The 13,311-nt window shown below is 33.0% G+C and overlaps 2 protein-coding genes across 2 annotated transcripts; both read right to left on the bottom strand.

Moving 5' to 3' along the window:
* Nucleotides 1-4,876: 4,876 nt before the first annotated feature.
* On the bottom strand, nucleotides 4,877-5,738 carry LOC125608396. The gene has a single exon (XM_048778842.1). The coding sequence runs from the start codon at nucleotides 5,468-5,470 to the stop codon at nucleotides 4,991-4,993; it is 480 nt and encodes a 159-aa protein (XP_048634799.1). The 5' UTR covers nucleotides 5,471-5,738; the 3' UTR covers nucleotides 4,877-4,990.
* Nucleotides 5,739-6,546: 808 nt separating this feature from the next.
* On the bottom strand, nucleotides 6,547-9,438 carry LOC125608395 (rho GTPase-activating protein 3-like). Its single transcript, XM_048778841.1, has 5 exons — nucleotides 8,752-9,438; nucleotides 7,747-7,867; nucleotides 7,540-7,659; nucleotides 7,213-7,443; nucleotides 6,547-7,136 (listed from the first exon to the last, which is right to left on the bottom strand). Exons 1-5 carry the CDS (start codon nucleotides 9,162-9,164, stop codon nucleotides 6,708-6,710), a joined length of 1,314 nt encoding a protein of 437 aa, XP_048634798.1. The 5' UTR covers nucleotides 9,165-9,438; the 3' UTR covers nucleotides 6,547-6,707.
* Between the last annotated feature and the right edge of the window lie 3,873 nt (nucleotides 9,439-13,311).

The following is a 13,311-nucleotide window of genomic DNA, read 5'->3' as shown; positions in this document are numbered from 1 at the left end:
TGCATTAAAATAGAATTTTCATTTTTTTTGAATTTTTCTCAAAATCTATGGGTTATCCCCTAACGGAAATATATTAATTTTTCGGTAAATGTTATATATACTGAAGCCTATGATCTTTACTGTTGTTTTAAATTTCAAAACATATTATACATTTGCATTAATGTATATTAAACTCTTTTTCATGGTACATGGGCATAGTTAAAATTTTTGTCAATTAATTTAGTAAAACTTCATAAATCTCCCTAAATTAGTTGACTAACCACTATAAAATCGCTATTCTCTAGAAAAACGAAGACAACAAAGGTTCCAAACATCTTTGACCTTCATCATATGTTAGTGAAGGATGAAACTATGCATTAAAATAGAATTTTCATTTTTTGAATTTTTCTCAAAATCTATGGGTTAACCCCTACGAAAATATTGAATTTTTCATTAAATGCTTTATATACTGAAGTCTATGCTCTCTATTGTTGTTTTAAAATTTCTAAACACATTTTACAATTGTATTAAGGTATATTAAACTCTCTTTCATGGTACGTGGGTATCGTTTAAATTTATTGTCAATTAATTTAGTAAAACTTCATAATACTCCCTAAATTGGTTGACTAAGCACTATAAAATCGCTATTATCTAGAAAAACGGAGACAATAAAAGTTTGAAACCTCTTTGACCTTCATCATATGTTATTGAAGGATGCAACTATGCATTAAAATAGAATTTTTATTTTTTTGAATTTTTCTCAAAATCTATGGGTTAACCCCTACAAAAATATTGATTTTTTCGGTAAATGCTCTTTATACTAAGCCTATGATCTTTAGTGTTGTTTTAAAATTTCTAAACACATTCTACATTTGTATTAATGTATATTAAACTCTCTTTCATAGTACATGAGTATCGTTTAAATTTGTTGTCAATTAATTTAGTAAAACTTCATAATACTCTTTAAATTGGTTGACTAACAACTATAAGATCGCTATTCTCTGGAAAAACGGAGAAAAAAGGTTTTAAACCTCTTTGACCTTCATCATATGTTAATGAAGGATGCAACTATGCATTAAAATAGAATTTTCGTTTTTTTTTGAAATTTTCTCAAAATCTATGGGTTAACCCCTACGAAAATATTGAATTTTTCGGTAAATGTTCTATATACTAAAACATATAATCTTTACTGTTGTTTTAAAATTTCTAAACACATTCTACATTTGTATCAATGTATACTAAAATATCTTTCATGGTACATGGGCATCATTTAATTTTTTTTATCAATTAATTTAGTAAAACTTCATAATACTCCCTAAATTGGTTGACTAACCAATATAAAATCGCAATTCTCAAGAAAAACGGAGACAACAAAGGTTTCAAACCTCTTTGACTTTCATCATATTTTAGTGAAGGATGAAACTATGCATTAAAATAGAATTTTTAATTTTTTGAATTTTTCTCTAAATCTATGGGTTAACCTAACCCGTAACGAAAATATTTAATTTTTCGGTAAATGCTATATATACGCCTATGATCTTTACTGTTGTTTTAAAATTTCTAAACACATTATACATTTGTATTAATGTATATTAAACTCTCTTTCATGGTACATGAGCATCGTTATAGGATCGGAGATCTCCGGCGCACCCCTCGGGTCCGCATTCTGTACCCTCTACTCGTCGCTCTGTCCCCCCACCGTCTTTTCCACCTGATGTGCTCGTGTGTAAAGTCGATGCAGCGTGGGACAGTTCTTCCGGTGGCTGTGGAATTGGAGGCATTTTCTCAGGAAATAACCTCAAGCGCATTCCGAACCTGAGCGAGCCTCGCTCCCATGTATCTTCAGCTCTTATGGCAGAGGCCATAGCTGTTCGCCTCGCGGTTATTACAGCCGTCTATTCAAACGTCCGATCCCTGGCCGTTCTAACCGATTCGCTCTCCCTCGTCTCTCTACTGAAGAAGGAAGCTACTCAACCTGAACTATTCGGTATCATGTTTGATATCTATCATGCTTTGTCGTACTTTGATCGGATTTTTTTTCACTTTATCTCTAGGACCTTTAATGGTGAGGCTGATTTGGTGGTAAAATCTGCTCTCACTCTGCTTTCTGTAAACTCCTCTGTTGGAGGATAACTCTTTATGTTCGAATGAATGAATGCATTGTTGTTTGACAAAAAAAAGAATCGAAAATTACCATGCACGCGTGTCCAGGGCATTATAACACATCTTAAATTGGTTGAAAATGGACGTTAATTAAATAAGAAGTAGACCTTTACCCTACGCCATCAAGAAAGTATCCATAAGATAAAACTTTTCAAATTTCAATAACGGAGTAACTCATTCGTTGGTTTTGAAAATTTATCTGCTGAGTGCTGATTTTTTTTTTTGAAACACCAGAAAAGGCGAAGTCAGAGAAAGAAAATAAAGTTATATACGATGTATGTTTCACCTTAAATACATGGAAACACACTAGCATACAAACGATGATTATAACATTCCATCTTTTCCGACCGCGACAATAGAAGCTAAAATCGCTTCAAAAAGGAGAGTCCGAACAGAATGGATTTGCCGACAAAAATTAACCCATAAAGTTTCACTTTCTAATCTCTGATCTTATCAAAGCCTTTTGATTAAGTTATGATTTTATTTTCCTCTCTTTAGTTACTTCTTTATGTGGACTGGACTTTAACTTAACACTTTACTAGAGTTTGAGTGGAAGTTTGATTTTTATTTTTTGTAAATTGTTTAGTGACATTTTTAAATATATTTTTTATTTAGATATTTTTAGGTTTTTATAAACATATCCGGACATATCCAGACCCGAAAGAATCCAACTTGAACCATGTTCAAAATTTTATAATATCCGAATATAGTTCAATTTTAAAATCCAAAAATTCAATATCCGTAAAAATTGATCTGTATCAGAACGTATATATGAATGCACATGTCTAACTACTTACATAAACAAATAAAAACAATTTTGTTAAACGGTTTCAATTCTTGTCACTAATGCAGAAATTTCATTTAAACAAGTGAAATTATTATGTTTAATACGTAAAATAAATAACATCGAATTATTATGGTAAATACAATTAATGAAGTAGTTTGTAAAAAAAAAGTAAAGGATGTAATTAAATACTTAAATGAAAACAATAAATGAATTTGTTAGAATTAGTCAAAAAGAAAATTAAAATTTAGAAATATTATCTCAAGGTATATTAAAATATGCAAATATTATTTTGTACTCAATTTTAATAGAATAGATTTAACAATGGCGAATTTCTAGAATAATTATCTCAAGGTATATTAAAATATTTTGTGTTGGTCCTTTCTATTTATTCACTGTCATTTAGTGTGTATCGCTCAACCATTTGCTCATTTTACCTTTATCAATTTCTTACCATTAATCATACATCAATCTTATCCTTAACTAACCCACAAGGATTATGGAGGAAAAAATCTAAAATCATTAGTATTAGAAAGAGATAGCCAACTCAATAACCTCCAAATTAATAACCTTGGAATGAGTTTTTTTTTTTTTTTGCGCTAAAATCTTGGAATGAGTTGCTTTCGTAACAAACAATGCACATCAACGAAATCTCAAACTAATTTGTTCTGAAATATGTAGCTGCCACATGAAATATCCAATGTTTGTGGTTAAAAAAGTCCAATGTTTGTGGTTAAAAAAATCCAATGTTTAAAAAAAACTCACCGAACTGTACCATTTCTCTCTGACATCCATCGGCATAATAAATGGATTATATATCGACTGGAATCAATACTGGTCAGATAATATGTATTATGTAAGACTCTTTTTAGAAAGAACAGATCAGCAAGCGATTATCGGTAGGTGCGATGGGATAATGCAGGGGCTCTGCCAACGAGGTCAAGAATGTAGCTATATCCGACGAACGATGAGAGTCTAATATTCGTGATTCAAATGTGAAAATTAAGAAATAAATCAGTAAAAGGTGACTGAAATCTTAGTTTAGTTTTCTCTTTTTTGAGTTTAAATTCACATAATTTTGAAGTGATTATAGTTGGGTCAGAAGTTTGGGTTGTAATCTTAGTTTCCAAAGAAATTGTTTTCTTTCTTTCTGCCGGCTTTGTAATCTTCGGTGTATTTTTGTGTTCAGTCAAATATTCCAGATGATTAAAAAATGGGTCAGAAGCTATTTTTCTTTGAGCTTTAATATGTCCAATTTATGGAACTAGATTGAAGTTCTAATTGATAAGCTCTTGTGTATTCGAAATACAATATCACATGATTTGTCTAGGGGTTGATCCATAAATTTTATAAATTTGTATTTATATAAATATTATTCTTTTTGTTTATGGGTTTTGATCTTTTAGAGATAAATTTTCTTGTAAAACGAAATAGACATGTAAAAATTCAAAAATACTTCAAGAATAGTGTTTTTATGATTCTCTAATATATAAGTCAACAAATAAGGACCACAATCACAAAATGAGAACGGTGAAAGCTCTAAAGGTAAAGATAAAAAGATCTGTTAAATTAAATATTGACAATGTAGGATAGTTTTTGAGGTCAAAACAAAGGAAAACTTAAGATTTTCTATGGAGATCCTGTTACTAGATCTTCTAACCATTCAATCCCTAACTAACCAATATTAATTAGATCAGACCATGTGACCACATCATTAGAAGATTTAGAGTTAAATGACTTTATCTATCAAATTACTTCGACTATCGTTAACGCAGGCCTAAGTATTTTAGAACTGGCCCATTAGACTATAAACTAATTGATAATTGGACTGCCATTTGTTTATGCTATTCATCTAAACTAATTGTTCCTTCGTACATCAGAAAGCCCAATCGTTGTTATTACATGATGACTAGTTGTTGCTTTATGTTGTTGTAATAACTACCTGTACCGTTGACAAAAAAAAATAACTTCCTGTACTGTAATAAAATAACTTCGTTGTGGTTGGTCGTACAATAATTGTTTCATAGTACTATCGTCGAAGAAAATATTACAACTGAATGTTTGTCAAAGCTCCATGTCTTGAAACTCTTTGAGAAGCTTCTCGAACTCGTCTAATCTGTGTCCCCAATCGTTCTTGACCATCAACGACCTCACGTTACTGTAATCAACACCGTTATCTCCGGTGGACTCTCCCGCAGTGGATGACAGCTCCACACCTCCTATCTTCGTCTTCTTGCTTTTATCGGCGGTCGATCTCTTTCTCTGAGCTGTCGCTCTCTGAATCGCCAAGAGCACGTCTGATCCACTAATCTCCTTCTCCTTTGGAACCGGTTTGTTCGGGTTCGATGCTTCGGACCGGAGGAGGATTCGTTGGCCTAAACCACCGACGGACTCTGATTCGGATGTTTGTGATTTCCTCGGGATGTTACGACGGTGAATCCCGTCGCCATTACGTGGCGGAGGATGCGAATAGCCGACGGAGTTTGATCCGGTTAGTCCCCTGGAAGGCTGAACCGGGATCGACGCCGGTATCACGGTCCACATCGTAGCTCAGGATCCTTTCTTGTGCGAACTGAGCTACGTCTCTCCTTTTCTTGAGGTGGTGGAGAATCATCCACACATACACTACTAATCAGTAGCTTATTGGGTTTTTAAATAGGGCCCATTAATATATTGGTCTTTAATACAAGATTTTACACGCACACGATTAAAAGAAAATAGTATGTGTTTTTAACAACCCAACAAAGGTTTTTGTAACTAAGAAAACTGTAAATAAATGAATTAAACTATAGCAAAGTTATATGATAAAAGTTTAACTATATCTTTTTCTTTTTTTTTGTCAGCAAGTTTAACTATATCAAAACTACAAATTTATTGAAGATTATTTAGTAAATTATTGACGTATCATTCGTTTAATACATGTAGTAAATTTATATATATCAAAATCTCTAAGACCCCAAATCAACTCTGCTGATGATCCAAATAGCCAGGGATTTTAAATCATACTTAGTTTTTTTTTTTTTAATCAATGTAATCCGAATTGAGACTGCAGTGATACTTGGATGAAAGAGCCGGTCGAAACAACTCGTCCACTATACTGAAACCAAGTTCTGAATGGCCCTATTTGCTACTCAGGAGGAAACGAGTTTACCCAATGCAGTTAGACCACATATGAGAGGAATGTTTCAAAAGGGAGATGGTGAATTTTTTTCTTTTTCTTTTTTTCTTTTTTGTAACCGAGATGGTGAATTTAACCATAAAACAAAGAAATAATCCTAACATGAACATATACGCCTATGTACGTTTATGCCCGGTTTTGGGACAAAGCTTAATAAAACATGGTCCCAATTTTTTCGCGTCAGATAATCTCTAAATTGTAAAAATAGAAAATTATAAAAATTTATTAAAATGTTTATGGTTCTTTTTAATCTCAGAACCAACTTCATACGTTGATTACGAAACAGAGAATGGCTATGTGGTAATGGAATAGAGTTGGATTTTCTCTCACATGCATATTGGTCAAAGCTTCTGTTTTCTATTCAACTTAGCTGAAAATCTAGCTCAAAAACATCGCTCAAAACTAAGACTACAATTTCTAGAAAATAACATGAGAAAACCTCTGATCTCTTAAACATTTATTTCCATCTTTGACGTTTATTGGATAAACTTTATAGTTTATACCTATTTCAAACAATTAACACCTATAATCATAATTCACAATATTTTCTTACACACTCAAAAGCAGAAAAAAAAAAGGAAACGAAAGGATGGTAAGTAAAATTTACCAAGGCAAAGAAGAGAGACGTGAGCCCCAAGCTTCTCGTCCTCTTCTACCTTCGTCTTTATTACTTTCAAGAGGTTTCTTTGTCGATTTGCTTAACTTAGACAGCCTCTGAACAGTCCCAATGGTTTCAGCTGTATCATTATGATCGTGTCTCTTCTCAGTGTTCCAAAACTCTTCTTCATTGTCAGCCTCTAGCCTACAAAGAGTAGACACTCTCAAGAACTTAGGGTTGTTGCTTGATTTCTTAGGGCCCAATATCTCAGAGTCGTGTGATTCCCATTCTTCTGATGGATCTGATGTTTGTTTATCGATTCCCCGCGATTTCGCATATGCATTTTCCCTCTCTTTGAGGTTCATTAAGATCAAAGTCTTGAGAAAGTTCATCACTTGTACCGCGTGGATCAATGCGGTTAAAGGATCTGCCATCTATAATAGCAAAGCAATTTCATGAGAAATGAACGATTATAGCTTTCATTAAACGTAAAGACATGTATTTACTAACTTGTGTCATGTTTGGAGCGAAAACCATAGCTACATTGCGAGCATTCATTTTGTTGAACTGTTCATACTCAACCACGTCAGCCATTAGACCGATGGCCCAGTCTAGAAGTGCAGATTCAACTGGAGGAAGAAGAGTCACGAGCCTACTACAGTCTTCTTCTGTGTTACATTTCATCACTTGCTCTGGTGTCAACACATCAAGCACTCCTGTTGGTAGCTCCCTAAACCAGGCCTGGTTCAATAAATAAATACCAACGAAAGAATAATATCAAAACTTTTGAACTTAAAGATGTTAAAGAAACTAAAGATTAATGTTCTTTCTGCACACCTTTATTAGACCAGCCAAGCAATGAACATCGATTCCACGTGGAACTACACCGCCGTTTAGCTGTTTTCGGACATACTCTTCTTTGGCATTGTCTGGATTTATTCGGAATATTCCTTCAGCCTTAAAGTAACAAAACAATTACACATAATATTAGTATTTTTTTTATTTGAAAGTTATCAAAATTGTTATGAATAGTAGAGGCTTTACTTTAAGACCTCCTTCGGTATAAAGACGTTTCTGCATCCTGAGAAGGATCGTTGGGACGCTATTTCCTCTGTTGTCGTAAGAGCATTGCATCGACTTCGCTGATACTCCAAAGACACTCACACTGAAAAAGTAAAAATAAAAACATCTGTTATTACAAACCAACAACCCCATCCCCATCAACTGAAACCTATAAGTTCTATCATTAGTGATCTATAGGCCTTTGCAAATCTATCTACTGACAATCTACATGAGGACAACTGACAATCTACATGTTCTACCTTTACTCCTTTACAAAAATTATGTGGTCCCCATTTTTTGTCATCCATATAAATATATAATGACAAAATAATTATAAAGGAAGAAAATAGATTTGTGGTATAAAGTTTTCTACGATGTTTATTATCGATTAAACAAAATCATGGTTTTTATTATCTTATATAGTTGCATCTACTGGAAGAGAATCGATGCAGGAATTGACTATACTTTTGTCAAATTTGTTATGTAGTTATTTTTTCTTATATGTGTTGAAGTATAGAGGAGCCCCATATATTTTCAGTATACAAATAAATCTAGTGAAATCCCCTAGTTTAGATCATCATAAGAAAAAACAAGTTTTCTGTCATAACCTTTTCTAGAGTTAATCTAGTGAGTTAGAATATTTGGTTCTTGAAGTTTCAGACGCTTGGTTAATAATGTTTTTTAACTGTGCTTGGTTAATAATGTTTTACAAAGAATGAGTAAGAAATCTTCTGTGAACAAATGCATGTCGTAATCATACATTTAATCTAAACAACAACTATCTTAATGATTCTATCCAATACAGTAACATGTCAAATACATATTTCCAGCTATGAAATAATAAATATTAGTTCAAGAGATATGAAATTAATATCTGAAGAAAAATCACATAATTGAATTCAAAGTACTATCCAAAAAAAAAAAAAATTAGAATCATAATCTTTCGTGGTAAAGAACTAAAAATATATATACTAAAAATTGACGGACCTGGCGCTTGGAGCTCGAGGAGGAACCTCCGGTTCGAGCTCAGAGGGAAGACCGAGAAAACCATTAAACCGGTCAAAAGTCACGTGACTCACGTGCTTAACCTCCGTCGGCCAACCTATATCCATAGACGCAGCCATGTCATCACCACCTCTCTCCATGGCACAAGACATCACCAGCGACTTCCTCAGAACCGCCGCCAGAAGGTCGAGCATCGTGAACTGTCCAGACCCGGATCTCGACCCGTGTGAGCTCAACGGCGTGGAGACGTCGTAGTAGTCTATGCTTGTAGGGCTATGATCTTCTTTGTACTTGTCGCCGTGGATATTCTCGTACATGTGAGGGCCGGGCCGGGTAGGTTTAGAATCCGTAAACCCGGTAGCTCCGGTGGACTTGGATCGGGAGAAGGTAGTCATCGTTTATTCCAGTCTACCAGAGAAAACGAGAGAATGTAATATTACTGGTGGAGTTAAGCAGAAGCTTTGAATGTGAGAGAAAGAGAGAGGGATTTTAAGGGAATTATTGCGTGAAAACAAAGGGACGATTCTTTATTTTTTACTAATGTGCTTTTGTCAGGTTTGGGATCTGTGTTTAGTGGATAGGGAGAAGGTGTGATGGAGACGTAAAATTAAAAAAATGGAACCAACGTATGAACTATGAAGCAAAAAATTTACGGTCTTGTAATGGTTGAAAAAGAAGAAAAAAACATGCCAAATGATAAGATTTATATATTAGAATAGTCCGGCGGCTCGTGACCCTGCCTAGAAGGTGATTAGGCGAGATATGGGTGACAACTGACAAGTAAGAATGGGGGACATACGAGTCAGTGCTATTATTGGAACTTTCTTTCATTTTGTTTTATTTATATGCAGGGTTAATTCGTTGACAGTTTGGTTTCTGCGGCTCTTCTCTGATCAGTGTCTAACAAAACTATTCACTTCATACGTTAATGCACTCATGCATTTCAAGTAGCTACACTCCAGATAATCTTAAATGCAGGGGAATATCGGTATTTGATATCAGAAGCTTGTTTTGTATCTTGTTCAAACATTATTTTTTAAATCGAAATCATTCTTATTCCCGTTTCATATTAGTTGGTATTTAAGATTTTTTTCACAATTATTAAAAAAAAAAATTGTTAACTTTTATTTATTTTGCATTAATTAAACATAGTTCAACCAATAAAAAATCATTCAATAAAATACAATTGGTCAAAAACACCAAACAAAGATTTAAAATGTAAAGCAATTGTATTTTTTTGGAGAATCATCCTGTTTAGGATTATATAACACTAGCTTCTCATATTACATATCATATGTTTCTTATTTCATATTGACATTCTTCAGGTTTAAATTTGAAAAGTTAATTAAAGAATGTATTGGTTTTATGTTGTTCAGTTATCTATATATATAAAGAAATGTTCGCCTCTCTCCCGTGAAGCCACGTCATCAATTCGTGCGTTTTGGGAGTGACACGTGTCCCATTTTATATTTAGGGCCAAAATAAATAAATGCAGTTAAAGGTAATTGAACCCAGCACCTCTAGCACTGATAATTTCTCTTAGAACCACTAGGCTAAAGTCACTTTTTATAAATATGTGGCCGCGAAAATACTTATTATCGTGTCAGCTGGAAGCCCATGCTTCTTCTGCTTGTGGTCAGGGCCGACACTGAACTGACGTCAAGATGAAAATCGTGAAGTTAAAAACTTTGCTCCAAACAGTTTTGCAATGTTTCCAACCTTTATAACTTGATGCATATAATATATATCAAAATACATTTGTTGTATACGCTTTTATTAGTTTTGCTTTTAAAAGAAGGTATTTACAGTTATAAATGTTTTGTGCCAGTGAAGTAATGGTTAAAAAATCTCTATACATATGTCATTTTAAAATAATACTCAACTTTTATATATAGTCAATACATATGTGCATGTTATATTCTAGACTAAATATTTTCTCTTTTAAAAATATAGAAAACAATTTTTTTAGTCTACAAGCAAATGTTGTAGAACAAGTATGCATTATACAAAATAATATATATTTAAAATCCATACACAAAAACATAAAAGTTGTTATAGGCCTCTTTCTGACACATGCACACTCCACTATGAATAAGAATTAAAAAAAAACAGTATTGTCATCAAACTTTATCACAAATCTACATTTGTACATCTATAATTATGAGTTAGACAATTAGTTAATTTGATACAATATCAAAGCAAAAATAATCGAAAAACAACTATACCACCGCATATTAATAAGTAAGACATAACAGATAACCAAATTCTTGAATCTTAAAACAAATTTCAACTCTAGCATTTAGTGAATATCAAATTAACTAATATCCCGCCCGTAGGGCGGGCCGACCCTAGTATTAATTTATAAAAATGTAAGCATCAACTGGTGATCAAACCTATACAACATCATTGTTAATTGGGACCGTGGGGGCGACGATAACTCTACACCACAAAAGACGACTTCGCTGTTCCTGTTGTCTTGGCTATTTTCTGTTTAGTTTTTGTTTTCGATCGGGATACGCTGTCACATGGTTACATGTGCAGTGGTTCGTCAACATTCTTATAACACGTCAAATACAGAATAAAACATTTTGTATCGTAATAATTCGACTTTTAAAGCTTCGTTTTTATTTGTATGTAAGAAAAGTTGATGGTTAAGTATTTTTAAAAATATATATTTTCATAAAATCTAATTCACTTGGTAACAATTTATTTTAGTAACTCATACGTACCTATCTAGGTTAAGTCGTGCTTTTATAAGCTTAATGATATCTAAACGCATTATTATTTGTTAAGGAGGGTGGATCATTAGAAGACGATCGTGCTGGTATTTATTCGTTTATCATCATTATTGGTATAAGCTTTTTCCTTACAGGAAAATCCCTGCAAGAGGAATTAAAGCTGTTAATGTCTGAGTTAACAGTCGCAAATGAACACTAGTTCACGTGCTAACTTCTGTTTTTAATTCATCATGTATGATGAAGATACTATAAGTTATATGTCTATAACAAACAATTCGAGGGTTCACGTGATGTCTCCTGTACTTGTAGTCTTTCACTTATGAGTTTATTCACCTAATGTTCCTATAATCTTCTCAGTATTGTTACTCGAAATGTAGTCAGTAATTTAATTTAAACTAATTGGGTTTAATATATCTCCGAATTTTCAGCGGGTCGCCATATTAATTGTCGTCTAGAGTCTAGACCCTAGTTAAAATATAAAATTAAGCATAAAGTTTTCTTTATTAAAAGTAACTTTTTTGTTTTATGACTATTTCATCGTTTTATTCCCCTCTATGCGGACAAATGTTTGCCACTAAACGAACTTTCAACTTCCAAGGAATACCAATTTAACAACCGCAGTTAGCATTGAAATAATGTGTTAGGAATTGATGAGACCTGTAACAAAATACGATATTTATTCATTAATTGCTATTTAGGTTTAGATCAAAAGGTTATGAGTTTTGGCTTAAGATATTGTAAACGTGCATTTGATCAATATTACGGATCGTTATTGGTTAGCAATTGTAGACTCAACAAATTTGGTAATAAAGATCATTACCAGGGGAATAAAAGTATTGAGTTGGTTAGTGAAGGTACAAAACGCATGCGCATAATCTGAAGTAGACAAAGATGGCTTTTGATAGCAATAAAAAAAACACGTACGCTGACGCAAAGCAAATATGTTTAGTTGTTTTAACAAAGAATATGGGTGTTTTAATCATTTCTTTTAGTTAGGATGCCAATAAAAACAAAAGCTTCGATAGCAAACAAATTAATAACAATATGATACCAGGGAGTGAAGTTAGTAAATTGTGGTCAAATTTGGCTCCATTTTGAAGAGTAAGTTTCAAGTAATTAGACAATTCTTTAGTATACAATTCAGCAGAAACAAATCTGTGGTATGATTAGAATTCCCCATAATGATAGTTTTGCATCTTATGTACTTATTTCTTTGTAAACAAACTAGTGTTTTTCTTCTTCTTTTTTGAACAACTACTAGTGTTTTTCTTATCATACGTGTAGATTTTCCCTAATATTGGATGGAGTAAATCGATTAACGTATTTAATAGTTATGGTGATGCGTCTCATGAATCCGAATACTGTTCTTTCAGTTTATTTACAACTTACAAAAATCTACATATTGTAAAAGAGAAAATATCCATATCGAGAATATAATGTATATGCGTCTGCTGACATTATCAAATGATTCCAACAACTCCACAAAACGCCGGCCCAAATGTTTGACTGCATGCTTCTTGCAGAAGCAAAACTACGATATAGATCATTACGCTTGTATGTATCGAAAAAGGGTTGGGATAATTATTTAGATTTATAGTGACATGACATCGACATACATAGTCGTATGATAGTTTGATAATGTTAACTTCAAAGTTACTCTTATAGATTCTTAAATTGTTTCGTCACTAGAGTTTAGGGGTTGTGGCAACAACCTTAACCAAAACCACACCAACTACTGCCTAGAGAGACAAGTGCTCTTTTCAATGTTTCGCTTGATTTAATCCTTAAGCTACCATTGATTAAT

This window comes from Brassica napus, chromosome A4 (assembly GCF_020379485.1).
Source record: "Brassica napus cultivar Da-Ae chromosome A4, Da-Ae, whole genome shotgun sequence".
NCBI classification, from domain to species: Eukaryota; Viridiplantae; Streptophyta; class Magnoliopsida; order Brassicales; family Brassicaceae; genus Brassica; species Brassica napus.
Note: the sequence above shows the minus strand (reverse complement) of the source record. Positions and strands in the feature narration are given on the sequence as shown.

Coding starts and splice junctions, on each gene's coding strand:
- LOC125608395 (XM_048778841.1), bottom strand. CDS start 9,164: ATGACTACCTTCTCCCGATCCAAGTCCACCGGAGCTACCGGGTTTACG. Junction 7,868..8,751: donor CCTCGAGCTCCAAGCGCCAG/GTCCGTCAATTT, acceptor TTACTTTTTCAG/TGTGAGTGTCTTTGGAGTAT. Junction 7,660..7,746: donor ATACCGAAGGAGGTCTTAAA/GTAAAGCCTCTA, acceptor TGTTACTTTAAG/GCTGAAGGAATATTCCGAAT.
- LOC125608396 (XM_048778842.1), bottom strand. CDS start 5,470: ATGTGGACCGTGATACCGGCGTCGATCCCGGTTCAGCCTTCCAGGGGA.